The sequence below is a fragment of the Physeter macrocephalus genome, chromosome 8 (genome assembly GCF_002837175.3).
Source record: "Physeter macrocephalus isolate SW-GA chromosome 8, ASM283717v5, whole genome shotgun sequence".
NCBI lineage: Eukaryota > Metazoa > Chordata > Mammalia > Artiodactyla > Physeteridae > Physeter > Physeter macrocephalus.
Window position 1 is genome coordinate 54,127,240 of NC_041221.1, and position 21,349 is coordinate 54,148,588.

The 21,349-nt window shown below is 32.9% G+C and overlaps 1 protein-coding gene across 1 annotated transcript in view; it reads right to left on the reverse strand.

Moving 5' to 3' along the window:
- The window catches only part of HCN1 (hyperpolarization activated cyclic nucleotide gated potassium channel 1), a 384,981-nt gene that overhangs the window by 156,799 nt on the left and 206,833 nt on the right, over positions 1 to 21,349 (reverse strand). Inside the window, exon 3 of the mRNA XM_007108331.2 lies at positions 18,242 to 18,403. Coding sequence (XP_007108393.2) covers positions 18,242 to 18,403 — 162 coding nt within the window. The remainder of the gene's footprint in view (positions 1 to 18,241; positions 18,404 to 21,349) is intronic.

The window sequence follows — 21,349 nt, forward strand, 5'->3', positions numbered from 1 at the left end:
TTCTGCAGTGGGAGGGGTTTTCACAGCGTAAGCCACTGGGTCTCATTCAGTTCTCCATTTTACAGAGAACAAAACCCCAAATCTTCCAGCGGTTAACAAGGCCTTTTGTGATTTGGCTGGTCCCTGGGTATCTTTCCAACATCATTTTTGTACTCCTCTCTCACGCCACTCCAGCTACACCAGTCAGCTGTCCCTTCATCCTGGACTATGCGCCTTTAAATAGATCTGCTTGACCCAGGTCACTGTATTGTGCTCCCTTTTGAGGTTTCTTAATAGGATTTGTGCTGCCTGGGATTATCTTTTATAGCTCTTTATTTTGTTTATTTTCTATATTCCTGGGAAAAAAATAGACAACTATTAGGGCAAGATTTTGTTTGATTATCAGTCTATTTTCCCACTTGATCAGTGGGTACAAGAAAAGTCAGTCAATAAATAAATAAATAGGTAAGCAGGTAGATAAGTAGACAGGTAGATAGTTAGATAGAGAGACAGATAGATAGATAGATGATAGATAAATGCTACTAATGCATCCTAATCTCATGCAAATAAGTGGATGCAAATTGAGCCTGTGGTGTGGAGAGAGGAGGTCTTATACTTAATTACTGTACGATACTCTTCCAAATCGTATTCAGTACAGCCTGGACGCTACATAGTTAAAACTGAACAACATCTCTAGTGATAAATTTAAGATGCTGGATATGTTTTCGATTTTATCACTAACAGCAGGCTGAGTCACTAATGTGGACAAATTCCCATTCTCCTATGTTCTCCAGGTCCCTTTTACATCAATCGATTTTTTTCCCTTTTGTAAATGGAGGAAAAAGGAGGAATTCTGTTAGGGCCTGAGTCTGAAAGGACCAATGCATGCAGAGACAAAGCACGTAATCCTGGTTTCAACCGTATGAACTAAATGATTAATTTCAGAAGTTGGAAACTGATGGCCTACTGTACGTAAATCCAGCTTGCTGGCATTTTTAATTTTGGCATACATTATTTTTAAAAAATAATAATGATGTAAAATGATACATAAGTATATATAATTAAATAATATAGTATACATTTTGTATATATACTTGCGTATGTATATATATTTTTCGTGCTTATAGGCACACCTCAGAGATATTGCGGGTTTGGTTCCTAACCACTGAAATAAATCCAGTATCACAATAGAGTAAGTCACAGGGAGTTTTTTGTTTCCCAGTGCATATTAAAGTTATGTTTATACTACACTGTAGTCTATTAAGTACATAGTAGCATTATGTCTAAAAAATGTACATACCTTAATTAAGAAATACTTTATTGCTAAAAAATGCTAACCGTCATCCGAGCCTTCAGTGAGTTGTAATCCTTTTGCAATAACAACAAAAATCACTGATCAAGATCACCATAACAAATATAATAATAATTTTTCAACATTTGAAATATTGCAAGAATTATCAAAATGTGACACAGGGACACAAAATGAGCAAATGCTGTTGGAAAAATGGCACTGATAGACATGCTCAATGCAGGGGGTTGCCACAAACCTTCAATTTGTAAAAAACACAATAAATATCTGCAAAATGAAATAAATTGAAGTGAAATAAAACAAGGTATGCTGTGTGTATATGTGTATCTGTGTAAGTCTCTGTGTGTCCATGTGTGTATTAGTTGCTATATCTAAAAAATTATGGCATTTCCCATAAAAATCTGAATATCCAGCTTTCCTTGATAGTTCTGGGCAACACTGGGTATAAACTTCCATGTGATAATTATCAGATGAAATTGAGGAGCAGGTGTGTCCCTTAGACAGGATAAGCTTTGCCTAGCTCACCAGAGGCAAGACGCTGCTTTTTGTTTTACACGGGCTCTAATTCATGCATCTATATTACTGTATTGGCTCATTAGGCATTTAAGTTTGCTATCCATTTTGAAGTCAAATTGGTTAGATCAGAGAGTGTTTGGGTAAAACCTTTTGATTGAACTGACTGCATTTTCTTTTTTAGTTATTTTAATTTATTTTTCAAATGCTAGTTTAATTTGACAGCCTCAAGTTTTCATGTGATTATTAAAGAATTTTCTATGTGCAGTCAAATTTACATATTAAATGGTATATTTAGAAAACAAAAATTTCTGGTTATTTTTGCTGACTTAGTTGACTCTTACAGTAACATGCAATTTTTGGTTTCAAAAGTCGGTGAAATATTTTTCATTCCTGTCATGTTAAATGTAATATTCTAAAATATATTACATAACTATTTGATAAGCAAGATTTTTTGTATTATGTTGTATATGCAACTGTAGTATGTCCCATGAAGTATAGCATGGGACATTATGCTAGACTGGGCTGAACTTGCATTAATTCCATAGTCAAGAATTACTTTTTAGAATAAATTTCAGATACTTTCCCCATTTTTCCTGCCGTTGAACTCTCTTGCATAAAATTATTGGGAAATAAGTGAAAAAATGAGCTATATAAAGGCTGTGATTAGTTGTGTTCTATTAATATTGATGAAATTTGTTACAGGTGTTTGGTTGATTGGTTGTTTATTTCATATCCCTTCTCCCAACTTTGCTCTGGATTCTCTAAAGAAATGTAATTTCACAAATGAAAGATTCATAGAGAAAGGATGAGTTAACTTATGATCTAGTATCTCTTTTATCTCTAAATAAAGAGATAAGCATTTTCAGCCACTGTAAGTTCAATTTTCCATAACTTGGCTGCAATGAAAATAATCAGCAATGAAACAAACAGATGCATCACAATTATATTAAGAATGGCATTATTTTTGGTGAAGTCAAATGTGAAATATGCAGCTTCTGACTTTCTTCCAGCAACCTAAACAATAAGTAATCTTTTGCTCTGATCATGCTCCAAATGGAAACTGGCAAATGACTAATTATTCTAGAAGAATATTTTTGTTATAATTTTAAAGATTTTTCTTATTACAAGTAATAAAGAAAAATAGAACAAATGAGACAATATGTTAATGGTTTGTGGAAGCAGAGCCACATTACTTCTAAGTTTCTCAATCAAGGAATTCATCAGAGTGATCTGTCAAAATGAGTGATATAAATGTATGAGCTAAATTCAGCTACAGAGTAAGTGAAGTACTACAAAGAAAGACACATAGCAAACAAGGAGGCTTTGTTTCCTGTTTACATAATTGAAAAGTTAAGTGTAAAAATAATGAAATCTCTTTTGTTCAATTTGGCATAATTCCATTCTCTCAGCTGCACTCTCCCTAGGTTTTTACAATATATAAGTGTGCTTTAATGCTTTCTTAATGCCTATATACTCTGTTAAATAATAAAGTGAGCTATTTGAGAAAAATGGTTAGTGAAAATCAAAGTTAATTATTAATGTGTCACAATGTCCTTAATTTGTCTTACATACAAATGAATTTATTAATGGATCAAAAATAGTTTTAAAAGTATAATTTCAGGAATAAAAGATAACCAGTGAGGATTTATATTTCACAGGAATAAAGACGAGGATGTAGAGAATGGACTTGAGGACATGGGGAGGGGAAAGGGTAAGCTGGGATGAAGTGAGAGAGTGGCATGGACATACATACACTACCAAATGTAAAATAGATAGCTAGTGGGAAGCAGCCGCATAGCACAGGGAGATCAGCCTGGTGCTTTGTGAGCACCTAGAGGGGTGGGATAGGGAGGGTGGGAGGGAGACGCAAGAGGGAGGAGATATGGGGATATATGTATATGTATAGCTGATTCACTTTGTTATACAGCAGAAACTAACACACCATTCTAAAGCAATCACACTCCAATAAAGATATTAGGAAAAAAAGAAAGAGATAATTAATTGGGTATCTTCTGATCAGAAAGTAATTGCCGGGGCTTCTCTGGTGGCACAGTGGTTAAGAATCCACCTGCCAATGGAGGGGACAAGGGTTCGAGCCCTGGTCTGGGAAGATCCCACATGCCGTGGAGCAACTAAGCCCGTGCTCCACAACTACTGAGCCCTGCGCTCTAGAGCCTGTGAGCCACAACTACTGAGCCCGTGTGCCACAACTACTGAAGCCCGCATGCCTAGAGCCCGTGCTCCACAACAAGAGAAGCCACCGCAAAGAGAAGCCCGCGCACTGCAATGACGAGTAGCCCCCCGCTCGCGGCGACTAGAGAAAGCCCACGTGCAGGAACAAAGACCCAATGCAGCCAAATAAATAAATAAATATTTCCTTTTTTTAAAGAAAATAATTACCTGTAGAATTATCAGATCTTAGAATTTGATATCCAAAATTAATTCTTTTTCTTTTAAAAGTATTGATGGTTAGGATTTTTAAATTTATTTAACATGGACGGTATCTCAATTATTGACAATATATTGAAATCATAGTCACCAAAATCCTATGTATTTTTCATATACTTGACTGAGCCACGTCTAATTCCTGTACTCGTCTTTTTCTTTTTTTTTTTATTCTTATTATAAGACCTTATGTTTGGCCACATTTTTTAAAAATCCATTCTATTAGATTCAGTTCATTTTCCTATATAACAATATCTTCTTAAATACGAATCTATAACATGGTATATTAGCCATTTCTTTTTTGTTCTGTGTTGGCTGCATCTTTGGTGGCTTCAACCAAATTATTGTTGATATGCTGAAAACACCTCAGATCACATTAATATGTTGAAAAGATGTCATATCTTGCAAGCATCCACTAAACACCTTCTATATTGACATCAATCTATTAATCTGCATTTTAGTGTGTGAGAGCAGAAAACATGCACTCAGCCACTTATTAACCCATCCAATTCTATTTTTGTCTGTCCAAATATTTCATAATTAGATGTCATGAAAAACCTTGCAGAAAGCCTTCTATAAACTGCATGTAGCAGTCTAATGTTCATCTCAAAAAGGAAATAGTGGACTTGTACATGTCCTTAGCAAGGTTTTCAACAAATCTTTTTTCTTCATATCATATATAAAAGAATAAAAATGAGAAAAAGGCTGCTCTGTTATGACTTGCTTTCATTAAATAAACACAACCTTTTCTCAGTGCTCACAAACAATTTATTTTATAATTTAGTGCAGAGTCTTGTTTGGAATTAACATCAAACATATCAGATTGTAATTAGCAGCATCTTTCTTCATTCTTTGTGTCAGTTCATGCATTATTTACATATACCATGGACAATCAGTGCTTTGCCCATTTTCATGGTTTATGAAAGAACCTATGCAATCAGTCCACCATTTCTTCTCCAAGATATCACCATTTTAAGGTGCAATTCACATGGGCCAGGTGTCCAGCCCATTTGGAGTACCAAAGTATTGACTTGGAGTTCAATTCCCTAGAGTTTGTTTCTGTCTACTCAGTTTAAAATATTGATATTTCACTTCACAAAAGACATTATTAAACAAAATCGAAATTATTCCACATCCTGTCATTTATTATCATTTATTATCATTCCATGAATCCCAAGTGAAGGGGGTATCCATTTCTTGGTCTTTGCTCCAACTTTTATTAATGTCGTTGATGCTTCTCTCATTCTAAATGTTATTTACAGCTATCATTATGGGTTCAGACCATTTTCTCTAGTATTTCCATAGGTGGTAGGAAAATAAAAGCAAGGGTTTACTTTCAGATTTTGTTTTTTCCTTTTTTTGTTTTTGCCCAGGCTTATGCATTACAAACTTTTTCTTTCCATGCCATTTAATATTTCTAGGTATATCTGCTTCTACTTCAAGCTCTCAAATCATTATTTTTTTTAATGGGAGGGTTATGCACAAATTTATAGACTAGAAAATATCAACTCTAGTTCACACACAACTACCACTATTAATAACTTATGTGTATTGAGCTGAGAAATGTAACAAGAACTGTTCTATATATTTGGCACATATAAGTTCCTTCATTTACTCCAAACTCTGTGAAGTAAATATAATCATCATCCCCACATTACAGATGAGAAAAACAAGGCATAAATAGGTTAAGTCTCTTATCCAAGGTCACACAGCTGGTAAGTATGAGAGAACCAGTAGATGAATCTAACCAATCTGTTTCCAGAGCTTGACCATGCTTAGCCAATTTACAATAATACCATTTCTCATATTTAGCTCAAGATTATTTGCATGCTTCCTTTCTGATTCTTATCACTTATCACTAACCAACAAATTCTTCAATTTTGTTTGAAATAGATGCTGATCACTGCTGCTTGCTTTAGGAAATAATGTGGTCCATTAGGCAAGAATTTGTCAATATTCTGCTTTAAGGAGAGTAAGTGTGCAGTCTCCATCACCGATTCCCATTCCCAGTGCTATAATGTGCCACAAACCCTCCCCCATTTAACTAGCTTAGAACCTTCTGTATGTCCTTTAAATAAGATCTCTTTATTAATGTTTTCTCTATACCTCTTTATTTCAATCTTCTCTAACATACTAGATTTCCAGTAAATGGGCACCTACTTGACACATGGTCTGCTCCAATTAGGTCATATTCTTATTAAAGAAACCCATATTTCAATCACGTATCTTAGCCCACCAAATTTGATGAGTTACCATAGAATTTGGGTCATTATGCCCCTATCTACACATTAGAATATTGGAAATCCAAGGCCATGTGTTTTACTTATGGCTATCCTTCAAACTATTTCCTTTAGAAGGGTCTGGTAAGCTCTATATTAAGAAAGCAATGAAAAGGAAGGGAATTTCTATTTTACTGAATCATCTGGATGTATGATTTCTTCATTCAAAGTTTTCAACAAGTCTTCATTCATGCATTAATGGAAAATAGGGGCGAGTGCAAGTAAGGAGACTCCTGTCCTAGACGTAGTTCTGTCACCAACTTTCTGTATGAACTTTGCCAGATCTTTTGAATGTCTCCTTTAGTCATAATATATTCATAACATTGGTTATTGTATGTAAAAGTATCTTTAAATGGTAAAGAAGCATTGTTAAGCTATGCCATTGTAATTAATCAGCTCTTCATTCATAACTGAATATAGACAATTTGCTGAGCATGGTTGTGAATGAATGTCACAAAACCGATAGATGCATAAAGAATCAAATAATAATAATACCTGATTGCATATACTAATTTTTTTTTTTTTGGCCACGCAGCACGCGGATTCTTATTTACCCGACCAGGGATCAAACCCATGCCCCCTGTGGTGGAAGTGGGGAGTCCTAACAACTGGACCACCAGGGAATTCTCGCATATATTAAATATTAGATACCTGGTAGAAGTTATAACTCTGTACTGTAATAGGTTATTTTTTTTAAAAGTTGGTAGTAATATACCCATGAATATATTGTTACTTACTAGATGAGAAATAAAAGATCTTAATGAGACTATAGCTCAGAAAAAGAAACCAGCTATCTAAAACTATAGCTGGTGATGATAAAGACATGTTTTCTTTCCTTTGGAAGAAACAGAGCTGGCTTCAAAGACATCTAGTGAAAATGGCCGATGACCTCAATGGTGGAAACAAAGCCTAAAGGAGAAAAGGCTATCTATCTTCATTGTATTAACTATTTGGTTCCTATCTTCTACTTCTGTCTTTTAGTTTTTATTCTTACATAAAATAATGGGTTTATCTTTCCCTTTCTCTTTCAAATTTTGTGGTCATTTAATTCTTATAGAACACTAAATTTGTTCACACAATGCATTATGATACAAATTAAATGATAGAGAAATACATTAGGAGACATTAGAACATGTCCTTCTCATAAATTTTCAGATATAAATGGTGTCCAGACCTATCGTTTATAAGGTTTCCGTGTTTACATATTTCATTGTATACAAATTAATACATAGAATCTTTTTCATCGTTTTCTAGAGAGCTATTTTTTTAAAAGTTCTGATAATCTGGTAAAATAATAATGAAAACTTATAGACAAATTATAACATCAACGAGTGAAATGGAAAGTTACCCTCAGGAGAACGACTTGTATAATTGCTATAGAATAATACAAACTTTAATTTGATTTACTGATTACATGCCTATGCCAAATTTCTGTTTTTTTCTTCTTCCTTAAGAATTGATAACCTAGTTGAGAGCAGAATTACAAAAGTGCGAGACAGAATGTAATCATTTAATGGAGCATTAATGCTTTAGTTTTAGTTTGGGAGTAGTGGAGAGCTAGTAATGGGTACTGCCTGAAATGGTATTTTTCCCAATCATGTTATAATTTTATTTAACTAAATATTCTTTTAAAATATGAATCAATAGCTTACGTTAGAACAAACACATTTTTTAAAAAATCACCTAAAGTTTATAAGGTTTCCGTGTTTACATATTTCATTGTATACAAATTAATACATAGAATCTTTTTCATCGTTTTCTAGAGAGCTATTTTTTTAAAAGTTCTGATAATCTGGTAAAATAATAATGAAAACTTATAGACAAATTATAACATCAACGAGTGAAATGGAAAGTTACCCTCAGGAGAACGACTTGTATAATTGCTATAGAATAATACAAACTTTAATTTGATTTACTGATTACATGCCTATGCCAAATTTCTGTTTTTTTCTTCTTCCTTAAGAATTGATAACCTAGTTGAGAGCAGAATTACAAAAGTGCGAGACAGAATGTAATCATTTAATGGAGCATTAATGCTTTAGTTTTAGTTTGGGAGTAGTGGAGAGCTAGTAATGGGTACTGCCTGAAATGGTATTTTTCCCAATCATGTTATAATTTTATTTAACTAAATATTTTTTTAAAATATGAATCAATAGCTTACGTTAGAACAAACAAATACATTTTTTAAAACATCATCTAAAGGACGAAAACATAGTTTACTCCTAACTGAAATGGTCAAACTGAATAATGTCCTCATTTTAATACAATTGTAATTAAAGAATTTTTTTTTTTTTTAAATACTGGAAGGCCTTTCCAAACGTGCAGGAATCATGATCTTAGATTACCACATTGATCACAAAGGCAAAGGCTAGCTCAAAATGCTCTGTGTATGTAAATCAATTGCTTTGGTGGATATTATAAATAGATATTACAATTAATATTTATTTCTATCATTAGAATACATTTAGAGAAAAATTTTGTTGGCTTTATGATATGCCCTGGAAGATGCTATTGGAGTATAGAGAATATATGGGGGTTCACTGTTATATATCTTTTTATAAATTACAAAGATGTGGTTGTGGTGAATTCTCAATTTTCCTATGGGATTTTTTTCATCATTATCAAGCTTATACAATTAGAATAAATGGTTACAGTCCACAGATGAATGTACTCACAACTCTAGGCATGGGGTATGAGTCAGCAGGTTGTAAGGCAGAATCAGGTGCTAAGTAACTCTTGCTTAGGTAGAGCTATGTTTCTGAGGCACCTGGCTGGTAATACTAGAAGAGTATTTAAATGCTGGTCACACTGTACACATCTCTATATTCTCAAAGCATAAAGAAGACCGGCCAATGATTCATATCCTAATATCTTATTTGATAAATTGCCTATGCTCTTTGGCATATTGTAAATATATATATATAAAATAACTGAAATAAAATAAAGGTTCACAAGCCAAATTCAATTTTTCATAGGGATTGCTCATTTCCAGAATATATTGCATCTTTAAAAACAACAAACTAGGGCTTCCCTGGTGGCGCAGTGGTTGGGAGTCCGCCTGCCGATGCAGGGAACACGGGTTCGTGTCCCGGTCCGGGAAGATCCCACATGCCGCGGAGTGGCTGGGCCCGTGAGCCATGGCCGCTGAGCCTGCGCGTCCGGAGCCTGTGCTCCGCAACGGGAGAGGCCACAGCAGTGAGAGGCCCGCGTACCACAAAAAGAAAAAAACAAAAACAAAAAAACACAAACTACTTCTCAGAAATAATGGAGTATATATTGGCACTATGAAAATGTTTATGCTAAGATTCAGAAAGTGTTCCCACTGTTGTTTTCTTATATCCCTCACTTATCACATGGCTTTCTTCATGTCATGTGATACCTAAGTAAATGAGAAATTCAGAATAAATGGGAAGTTAAAATTTCTTTTCTTTGCCAGATTCTTTCAGTTTTATGAAAGTAGTAAAACGAGAAACCTTAAAAATGAACATACCCATACAAAACGCAATGAGTTTTGCAAATATTTTCATATATATTCCAAGTTCTTCCACTGGCACAATCAATTTATAGTTGTTTTCTGTAAACTTGAATTGATAATTTATAATGGATGAAGGTCTTTGGGGCGCGTGAAGTAAAATGTTATGGTAGGTTCAGCATTAATTCAGGGGAAAAAATTGATTTCATCATCAGTTCCCATACTGTCTGCTTCTGGCTTTATGTAATAAATCTAATAACAATTCTCTGGGTCAGACTATTCATTTGCAAAATGGGAATGAATGTGTTTTCCTTTTATTTAGAATAGACACGATAATGTGTTACATGTACCATTATATTACATCTGTGAAAGTCTCCACAATATTCATATATATTATATAATCTATATATATAATATACATATGGAGATGGAGAACAAAGTCTAGTAAATTAATCTTCCTGGAGAAAATATTGAACTGTAAGATATTTTGTTTCTTTTCCAATTTTAGTTGGTGCCACTTGTTAGATAAAGTAATGTCATGAATGGAGCTTGGTCTAGCCATTGGCTGCTTAAAATTTAAAAGCTAGTCTATATAAGAAAACTAATTTTAGAACTTATGGATTGGTCTTGTTATCACTGAAGCATCTTACTATAGTCATAGCTAATATATAATTTAAGTAATATCCTTTATCCTTCTCTATTATGGAACTATAATTCATGTTAGAGGTTTTCTGAAATGTACATTTCATTTGAAAACAAAATTTCAGATTATGATTTATTTCCATATGTTGATTCCTCTAAAAAGAATACATGTCTGACAAGGAAGAAGACACCAAGTGAATTGTTTCACTTTTGTGAAGAGGTTGTGTTTCTATCTAATAGAGAAGAGTCACCAGACTGGCTTTCCTAATAGGCAGAAACAGGACAGCAAAGGAGAATCACAGCATGCTGACCTACTTTGTTATTATAATTCATCGGAGATATGAATGCACTTTTTTTCTCAGTAAAGCTACATAGTGACTTCACCAGACTGGCTTTCCTAATAGGCAGAAACAGGACAGCAAAGGAGAATCACAGGACTCAGCAGTCTGCTGACCTACTTTGTTATTATAATTCATCGGAGCTATGAATGCACTTTTTTTCTCAGTAAAGCTACAGAGTGACTTGTCAGCAAATTAATTACATCTTGTTAGGGCTTTAAAACATTCTGTTGAGACAACACATTCTACTTAGAAAAAAACAATCAGTAATATAATACTATAATTTGTAATGTATAGAATTCAAATATGAAATACATTGCTAGACCTCAAGAGTGGAGAAATATATTTTTAATTAAGAGATATCTAGTTTCATGTCTTCATTATATTATCTCAGTTGTATTATTTCAATCAGTCATCTAATTAGTTTATGGGCTTTGTAAAACAAAAAGTGAAGCTACTTTAATTTTATCTTTATGCATTTGCTAGAATATCAATAGATAATAATATAGTCATCCTACGTTTCAGTATTCTACTTGTATATGGGGACTTGCCTATGAATAATATGTATTCCTTTTTTTTTCCCAAATCATTCACTTAAAACCAATAAACAGCTCTTTTTTACTCTAGCCCTCCAGCACACGTTTATTTTGACTATTACAGCTTTTGAGCTAAAAGTGACGGAAGAGTCTCAATGCCCACTCTTTGTCGAAGGTTCCTGATCGAAAACCAGTTGACAGTAATGGAAATACAAGTCTCCCTATTTTGTGTCTCCACACCCCTTAGTTTATACCCCCTATAGTCTTTAATCTCAATCCACATAAGGCTGTCACTAGCGCACTGTCATGTGAGTTAAAAAAAAAAAAAATGCACTCTCTGGGTGGCTAAATTAGGGAGGGAAAAATTGGAAGAATGGCCACATCTCCAGTGTACCTGTCTTGGCAAGCAGAAAGAGGGCAGTATTTCCTTAGCACTTGTCTCCTTGGGCAGTGCATACGTTACAGAGGCCACAATTCAAATTTATATTAATGACTTTTGTACATAATTTTCTATTCATTTAGATTAGAAAATCTAATTATCTAATCTCTGTATAGTTTTCAGTACCTAGGAAGAAGTACTGTGAATGAAAGCTCTTTAGAATGTAAGCACTAGGACGGCAGGGACTTTGTGTCATTCTCTACTGCTTGTTCAGTGCCTACAACAATGCCTGGCACAAAGCAGGTACTCAATAAGATTGCTTAAATGAAAGAGTAAATAATATACCCTCATTTCATAGCTGAAGTACAGTAAAGTTAATCGATTTGCCTAAAATCACAGAGGTTGCAGTGGTAGACGCAATTCTGGAATGTGTCTCTATAAATTCAATTCTGCCAGTTTTTTTCCCCTCTCTATTCTGCTGTCTAGGAGAGTCAGGATAAGCTATATTATGTTGTGGTTTACACATTAAAAGACATGCCTCTGAAGAGGAAAAAGATAACTGCAGGACTGCATAGCAGCTCTTCACTGCTTAGACTTACAAGTAAAATATGATACTGTCACTCAGAGCTCACTGACCATCACTATCACAGGGCCCCATCCAACTGGAAGGGAGCTAGAAAATGTGCATAGTGTGTGGCCTCTTGGTTATTAGTAAGTGTCCCTGACACATTGTCTCAAATGAAAATAAAATTGCACAGTAATCTAGATTTTTCAATCAAATCTCTTATTTTCTCCACATAGATTTTATTTAGACTCTTCCAGACATTTTATATCTTTTTTATCCTCTGATAGTCTTAGTTAGTATTGTTCATACATCTTAACGTTTTGCTGAAAAATATTGTTATTTATATAGAAATGAAAGGCACGAGAAGCTCATTGATTTGGATTTCATGAATTTTGAGTACGTTATATTGCCCACAAGTTGGTCAAGTGATTACATATCTTTGAAGAAATAATTTGATGTACAAATTATTATAACACAAATTATCCAAGGAACAACATTTAAACTGCATGATAGAATAACTCCTTTATACATAATTTTCAAATGCTGCTGTTAATTACCCATTCTGTTATAAATAATTAATATTTATTTAGTAATATGTGCAAGATTGGTACAGGACATGTGGAGTACGCAGATACTTATAAGACACATTGCTTGCCCTCTAGAATGGCATCTCTCAAGATGAAATAATGCATAGATTCCCTCAAATAACAAGAAAATAAAACATTATAAGGAATGATCTTTGAGTTGGCTTAAATCATTTTGAGGATGATATTACTCAAATAAACACAACTATAAAACTAGATATGTTTCTTATCCTTATAGTTCTTGTAAAGTTGAAACCGACATAAATTTACAAACAAAATATTAACAAAAATCAATTAATAAACACATCTCAATTTAAATTTATTGTGATGGATGATGTTTTGTTTTGTTTGCTGAAACCAAATAGTTGTATACAAGGTAAATATAGTGCTGATTATTATAGACCTAGTTTTTCTAGAGTATGTAGTTCAACACACAAATTATGTACTATGTATTGAATGACTTAGTTTTCAAACCTATTTCTCCATTTTGCCTACGGTGAAAAATTTGTACAACGTCTAATATCATGTCATTAAGCCTTCATTTGGTATAAATGGATCATGTGTTTATTAAGCCTATATGCCAGAATTATTTTATATAGCACCTCATGGCACAATGCACCTCAACCACAAAGGTAAATCCAGATGCTGTATTTGGGTTGATACTAAATTCATAATATGCTTACATTGAAACTATTGCTAACATTTTGCCTACGGTGAAAAATTTGTACAACGTCTAATATCATGTCATTAAGCCTTCATTTGGTATAAATGGATCATGTGCTTATTAAGCCTATATGCCAGAATTATTTTATATAGCACCTCATGGCATCAATGCACCTCAACCACAAAGGTAAATCCAGATGCTGTATTTAGGTTGATACTAAATTCATAATATGCTTACATTGAAACATTTCGAACTATTGCTAACATGTATCCATATATTTACCAGATTGCTGGGAGAAACCCTGTAGACTCCCTGACAGTAAACCTGAAGATTTCAATTAGAGAAGCATTGTTCTAGGAATGTATTATTTAGCTGCAAATCCTTCTTTATTCTGTAAAGTCATTCCCTAAATTATGTCAAGATTAATATGCAAGTTCAGATGCATTGTATTTTTTATTTTCTTAGTTAGATTCTCAAATGAGTATTTTATAATATTTTATAATTTTATAATATATTTTATAATTTTTTAATATATTTTTAATATATATTTAATATATTTTTTAATATTTTTTTAAATATATTTTTATAATATATTTTATAATTTAAACCAAAAAGCCATTGCCTCTGATCCCTTTAACTATCAACTGTTACAATTTTAGTGTGTGTGATACACCTAAAACATAGTCACAAAATATCATGGGAATGACAAGATTTTCAAAATTAATCTTATTAAACATTAATTATCTGGCAAATCTAAGATTTTCATTCAGACAGAAATCTATAATTCAAACATTTCTTGAATGAAACAAAAGCAAATATTACAAATGCAGAGCAAGATTAATTCCTATCCAGGTTGCATTTTGCAAGTCAGTATCTGTTACCTCTTCAGTTCAAGTAGCCCACCATGGTTAGTGATTGACTTTTTTTAAAATTAAGTTTTTTGAAGTATAGTTGCTTTACAGTGTTGTGTTAGCTTCTACTGCACAGCAAAATGAATCGGTCATATATTAGATATAAATGCAAAAATGGTTAAGGAGGATTCAAAATAGTATTTAAAAATATAAATCATTTAAGAGCATGATATGGAAAAGAAGGAAGGCATAAGGAATTTGTTGCACACTCTACCTATCATTATCTTAAATCATTTAGTACCAATGTCAAATGTTAAAGCCCATACCCCAAAATGACTAGCATCAGTCATGTCCTGCATCCACCCTGATCTGGCGTCCCAATTTTGGTCTTCCCAATATGATTTTGTTTTTCTACATCTACATCTCCTATCAGTCTTGCCAATTTTTAGTGTCAGAGCTCAAATGCTGATTTTCAAGTGACTTTTTACTATAATTGGTGTGCTGTGACTACAAGTTTCTTTTTTTGTAACTACTTTTTTAAACTGTTTTCTATAATCTGTGCAACATAAGGTATTCTAACATAGTTTAGAACAGAAATTATAGAGTCAGATAGATATGCATTCTAATCTTGATTCTATAATCTACTGCATGTGTGACACTGATCAATTAGTTTAACCTCTAAAAATCTCAGCTTTCTGAACTGCAAAATGGAGGAGCACAGTGCATACGTCAATTTTCTGCTGTGAGGACCATATAAGATAGCCTTTCTCAAAGCACTGGGATTTGTATACAGTAAGCATGATATGTAAATATAGAGTGAAAACTGTTTTCTATAATCTGTGCAACATAAGGTATTCTAACATAGTTTAGAACAGAAATTATAGAGTCAGATAGATATGCATTCTAATCTTGATTCTATAATCTACTGCATGTGTGACACTGATCAATTAGTTTAACCTCTAAAAATCTCAGTTTTCTGAACTGCAAAATGGAGGAGCATAGTGCATACGTCAATTTTCTGCTGTGAGGACCATATAAGATAGCCTTTCTCAGAGCACTGGGGTTTGTATACAGTAAGCATGATATGTAAATATAGAGTGATTTTTTTCTTATATTGGATTTTCATTTCTCCTTTATAACCCTCTTTGTATGTAAATACACTTTTCTCTGTTTTGTTGTGAGGGATGGAAGTTTTTTGAGAACTCAATAACTTTAGGATAGAAAATAATATCTTCGGGCTTCCCTGGTGGCACAGTGGTTGGGAGTCCGCCTGCCGATGCGGGGACATGGGTTCGTGCCCCGGTCCGGGAAGATGAGGCCCGCGTACCGCAAAAAAAAAAAAAATAATAATAATAATAATAATATCTTCAAGGTCAAAATATACTGTTGAGATTCTCTATTGATTAAAAATTGTCTTTTTTATGGTTATTATCTCCTTCATATCACTAATATTCACAATATAGAAGAATTTCTGGTCCTTATAGTTGAATGTAAGACTTAACTCTTTCCTACGCTCTACATTAGAGTTAGACGTGGAAAAAATATTAAATAAATGTGAAAGAAAATAGGAGCCAATTTCCTAAGTAAAACTGCAGCCAAAAAGAAAAAAACCCAAGAAGCAAATTGCAAATTCAGGAAAGGTATTTTGTTCAACATCAGAATATAGCAAAGGTTTGACTATGTTAGATTAAAAACAAACACAGACACAAATGGGCACATATAGAGGCATTTAAAGAAAAATGAGCAAGACGTTAAAATTTTTCGTCATTAAGTGTGTTTACCACTACACATATTAACTAGTATATTTCCTAATACTATAATTATACAATTATACGCCATTTATGGATACCTAATAACAATTCCTTTACTCTTTCAATAATGACAATTGCTATTTTTTAAAAGATACATAGGGAAAATTTAAAATAATAATTATTTGCAAACTTAAATATTAGTTGGTGCCAGTGATGAATCATCTTTTGGCAGCGGTGTTAGTGTTTTTTATAACTATTCACTCAGTCAGCAGTGAGTTTGTAAGAGCCGTTGTTTTTTCCTCATCCAAATATCTTAGTACTGTCTTTAGGTTTGCTTCTTCAGTGATAAGAAAAGTGACAGATCTATAATCAATGGACTACACAGATTTGAAAAGTGAGTTGATCAAACTCCTTGGTTTGTTTTTTAGATACAGAAAGTTCCATATAGAACATTTCTCAAATTTTTGATAAGTGACTAGGTTACAACAAATTACTGTGTTTGGCACTGTTGTAGGCAGTGGAGATAAAGTATAGAACAAAATCCAGACAAATTCTTTGACTGAATGGCACTTATGCTCCGGTGTGGGGAACACAGAAAAATATAAATAACAAATAAGTGTGTGTGTGTGTGTGTGTGCATGCCCATGTGCGTGTGTGTTGCTAAATTCTTTTAAGATAAAATATAAACCAATTGGGTAATATATTAGGGTGCTTAGGGAAGGCTTCTGTGAGGCAGTGACATTTAAGCAGATATGAATGAAATGAAGGAGAGATCCAGGTGAATATTGGGCCTCAAGGAAAGGAGTGAAAGGAATAAAGATTGAAGGAAAGGAGGGAGGGAGGAAGGAAGGGAGAAAAATACGTAGGCAAGCAGAGACAAAAGAGAGAAAAAAAGACATTCTTCTCAACATGTGCTATAAACCCCTCTTGCCTTCAAACACAAAGCCTGAGCTTCATTGGTTAGGAGACAAAAATGTATATTCTTAAGATGTCTATGTCATTTTTACAATAACAATCTATGAAATTAATAATAGAACAGTCCGGAAAAGAAGAGGGTGTTTGATTTATGCCAAAGTTAAAATTCTGTGAAAGTCTCATAAAATTTACCACCTATAAAATGTGAAACATAAGAGAAGGCTATTCTGATGCGCAGTTAACTTAAATAACGTTTTATTAAATATAAGGTAATTAAAGTGTAATGCAAGAAGAAAATATGAGAACTTAAAGAGAGAACAGATATCTGTGAATATATATATTAAAAATATTCACAATTGTTTCAATTCCTTTGTGAGTGTTGCACTATGTATATCAAAATGAATGCTCTTAAAATTAAATGTGAATATAAGTACACTTAACTATGTAAATCAAATTTCTATTTCACAGACATTTTTATATTTACATGTCTTTTATGGTAAAGTTTAAAGGCTATCTTCCCCATGATGTTTTCACTAGAAGGAAGTACTATCTGAAATATCATCGCGTGTCATACGTATCTCATTTGCATTTACACTGATGTAACGTGTCTGCATGCTTACAATGCCTAGAATTGCATGTCTTGAACACAGAAAATGCTAAAATCAGGTTGAAAGAAAGGAGTTATTCTGAGCAGTAGGCATTTTTAAAAGAATGTTGTACAATACTATGACTATATGTGTGTGTGTTTACATGTGTACCTTTGAAATAAAATATGTCTCAATATACACAGAGTAAGATATCTAAAAATAGAGGCTGTAACATATACATCCCCCTGGAACATTTCATGTAAATAAACTTTAGTTGTAGAAACAGAAACATCTGATTTTATATCCATAGAAGCAAAATTAAGTTTTCTCTCACCATTTATGGGGCTAATTAGATCATTCTAACATAAATATTTAGAACTTTTTGGCAAAACGTAGAAAACACAGTGTGAAATAATATGAATTACTTACAACCATCTCATTTAGAGACACCCAGCAATCTGGTGGGAAGTCCTGCAGCAGTGGTACCAAGAATTGAAGACAGCCATCCCAGTGGCACAGGAGCAGCATCATGCCGATGAGGTTAAAAATTCTCACCACAGCGCTGGCGAGATCATATGTCATGTGGAAAATCTGTTGACCAAAATATAAAATCAATTCTTATAATCAAATTTTTAAAAGTCAAGAATACTACCAATGTCAGTAGACATTGACATTATATAGTGCAAGTATCAATTTAATAAAAATACAGAAAGAACTTTTACAAATAGAAACAGAGATTGCATGTCTTTATCCTTACATTGAGGTCTGGCACTCTATGAGTATTACAACCAACTGTGGGCTCTCCATGAGGAACAGAGGTGACATGAATACAGTAAATCGATGAGTCATGTTTTAAAGAACATTGGTTTTGTCAGTAGTTTTCACTTACTGTCCTTCCAAGCATTTTAGCAAAGGTGCTTTAAAAGAAGTTAGCAAATTTGACAAATGATGGGCACACGCTTCTCTGCTTCTCATTCCTTGTTAATAGATTTGCTGAAGAACCAAAAAAATAACCCAGGGACTGAAAACCATTAGCAAAAGTAGTTTAATTGCAAAACATAAAGGAAGATTGACAATTAACTGCAGTTAACTTTAGTTATATGAGTTAGAGCTACTTCTTTTATTGTGCAGATTGAACGTGAATAGTGGCTTTTGAGATAAAAGTTCTCTGAATGGTTAAAAAACAACCGTGCAGCACTTTTTAAAAATTAAAACTGTTATGTCCATTGTATTATCTGTATGTTACAGGTTTCCCTTTCCTGTGAATCTTTATTTGTATTTTCACAACATCCATTATGATAGGTTAGATTATTTCAGAAAGCACAAAAAATTATGACAAATGAACATTCTCCATCAGAATTTTACAAGTGGAAACTTACATACAGCTTTATATTTATAACTTCTCATTCAGAACCTGAATCCTTTCTTTAGTAGCTCATGTGTTATATCACTTTTCCATTGCTAATACGGTTTCTGCTTATATTTCACCTAGTCTAGAATAACAAAACCCACTTGGGAGCTGATGTATAATTGTTAAAGGGCTACTGAGTTAATAAAATTAATAAATATGTATAAATAAACAAAGAAACGACACCTTGAGATACTTAGGATCACATTTTGTATAATTCACCAAAAGAATGGTCTATTTTTGAAGTAATGAGGACACCATGTATTCAGAAATTAACTGAGAAACAGGAAAACCCCACAAATTTAATACTTTGATTTAGAAACTATATCTTGGTAAGGAAACTTCTATAATTCTTAAGAAATGCGTACTGAAGTAACATGACAGCACAGCTGGGTTTTGCTTTTATAAAATCAGCAAATCTATCTTTAATTAAATGTTTTTCACTTTGATAAATTTCTATTAGCCATTAATTCTTTCTTTAAACAATCTTCCTTTTTGACACAGTAATTAGAGTGAGCAAAAATAAAAATCCTTCTCTGTGGGAATGTACACACTGTTCTGAATTTTTTTTTAAGTAAGATTGGGATCCTGGATTTTAAAGTCAGCAGATCACATATTTTGATATCAGACAGCTATATGAGTAGCAATTTATTTTAAAGCATTAAGAATTTTATTTCCTTTAAAATATTTTTATTTTATTTTATTTTTTGTGACTTTCAAGTCTTGTTTTTTATTTTTTTTTAATTTTTATTGGAGTATAGTTGATTTACAATGTTGCATTAAGTTTCAGGTTACAGCAAAGTCAATCAGTTATACATATTTTTTAATTTGGTTTTGTATTTGGCAAACCCACAGAAAAGTCCTTTTGATGTTATTTCCTCTGATATTTCTTGGTCACTGAATTTGAAAATAAAATAGTACCAACATTTTTATCAATAACTTTTCACTAAAAGTAACACAGTAAAATACAATAAAAAAGTTTTTTACTACTAAAGTAGGGAAAGAAAATCACCATGGATTTCATTTTTTTGCTTAGTAATAGAATTATATATTTATATCTAAGCATTTCCTGACAAAATGGACATATTGAACAATATGTCTTTTGGGTAAGTGTTACATAGTTGAAAAATAGGGTAAAACTGCAGAACATAAACTTCTGGATCATACAAGAAACTAATCTCCTTTCAACCTTATTATCTGAAATAAACAATATCTGAAACTGTCTGCCAATTATCTGTAAACTATAAACATATGGGCAGCAACCGGCATTCAACTATAAGATTTTAGAATGAAGTTTGGGATGTTACAGAGAACTAGGGCCCATTCTCAGTATAGCTGACTTTTATGGATTTTCTACTTTCTTTATCAGGAGTTAGATTCTTTTTGTAAGATCTTAAGTGATTATTTACTGAAATAAGGTAACATATTCTAACAGTTATTCACCAATTCCTTTAATAAAACCCTGTTATTTCTAAATTGTTTTCCAGAGAAACAGAACCACTATTTTTCATAAAGGAAGTTAATGGGGTTATAAGGCCTTTCATAATATATTAGAAACACATTTTTTTTGTTTTGCTTCCATGTGATTACTGAACTCCTATTGTACAGGATAATCCCTACAATTAAGCCTAACCTCTACTCCATTTCTATTCCTAACTTTACAATGTTAGTACACTATACTCATGCTAGATTTATATATTGACTCTACTGTATAGTGCTCACATAATTAATTTCATAAACGGTCTCCCTTTTTGGCCTTTAACATTATGTGTTCAAAAGTGATCTCACTTTCTGGAGCTATTCCAAAATCTAACATTGGAAGAGGCACAGCAAGTTGGCTATTTTGACACTGGTTAATATCAAAAGCTAATTACAAATAGTCAAATCCACATAGCTCCATCCTGATTTATCTACCTGACAAAAGGACATCATAGAGTATAGAGTATTACTTTTGATGCATACATAAATGTGTGTAGTTGCTTGGGCCCGATTTGATTGTTGAGCTCTTATAATTAATACACCCTGGAAGGCATAAGCTTCACGTGTGACCAGTTGCTGAGATATTTATTTATTCATTCATTTATTTAATATTTATTAGTTTTTAATTGAGATAACACTGGTTTGTAACA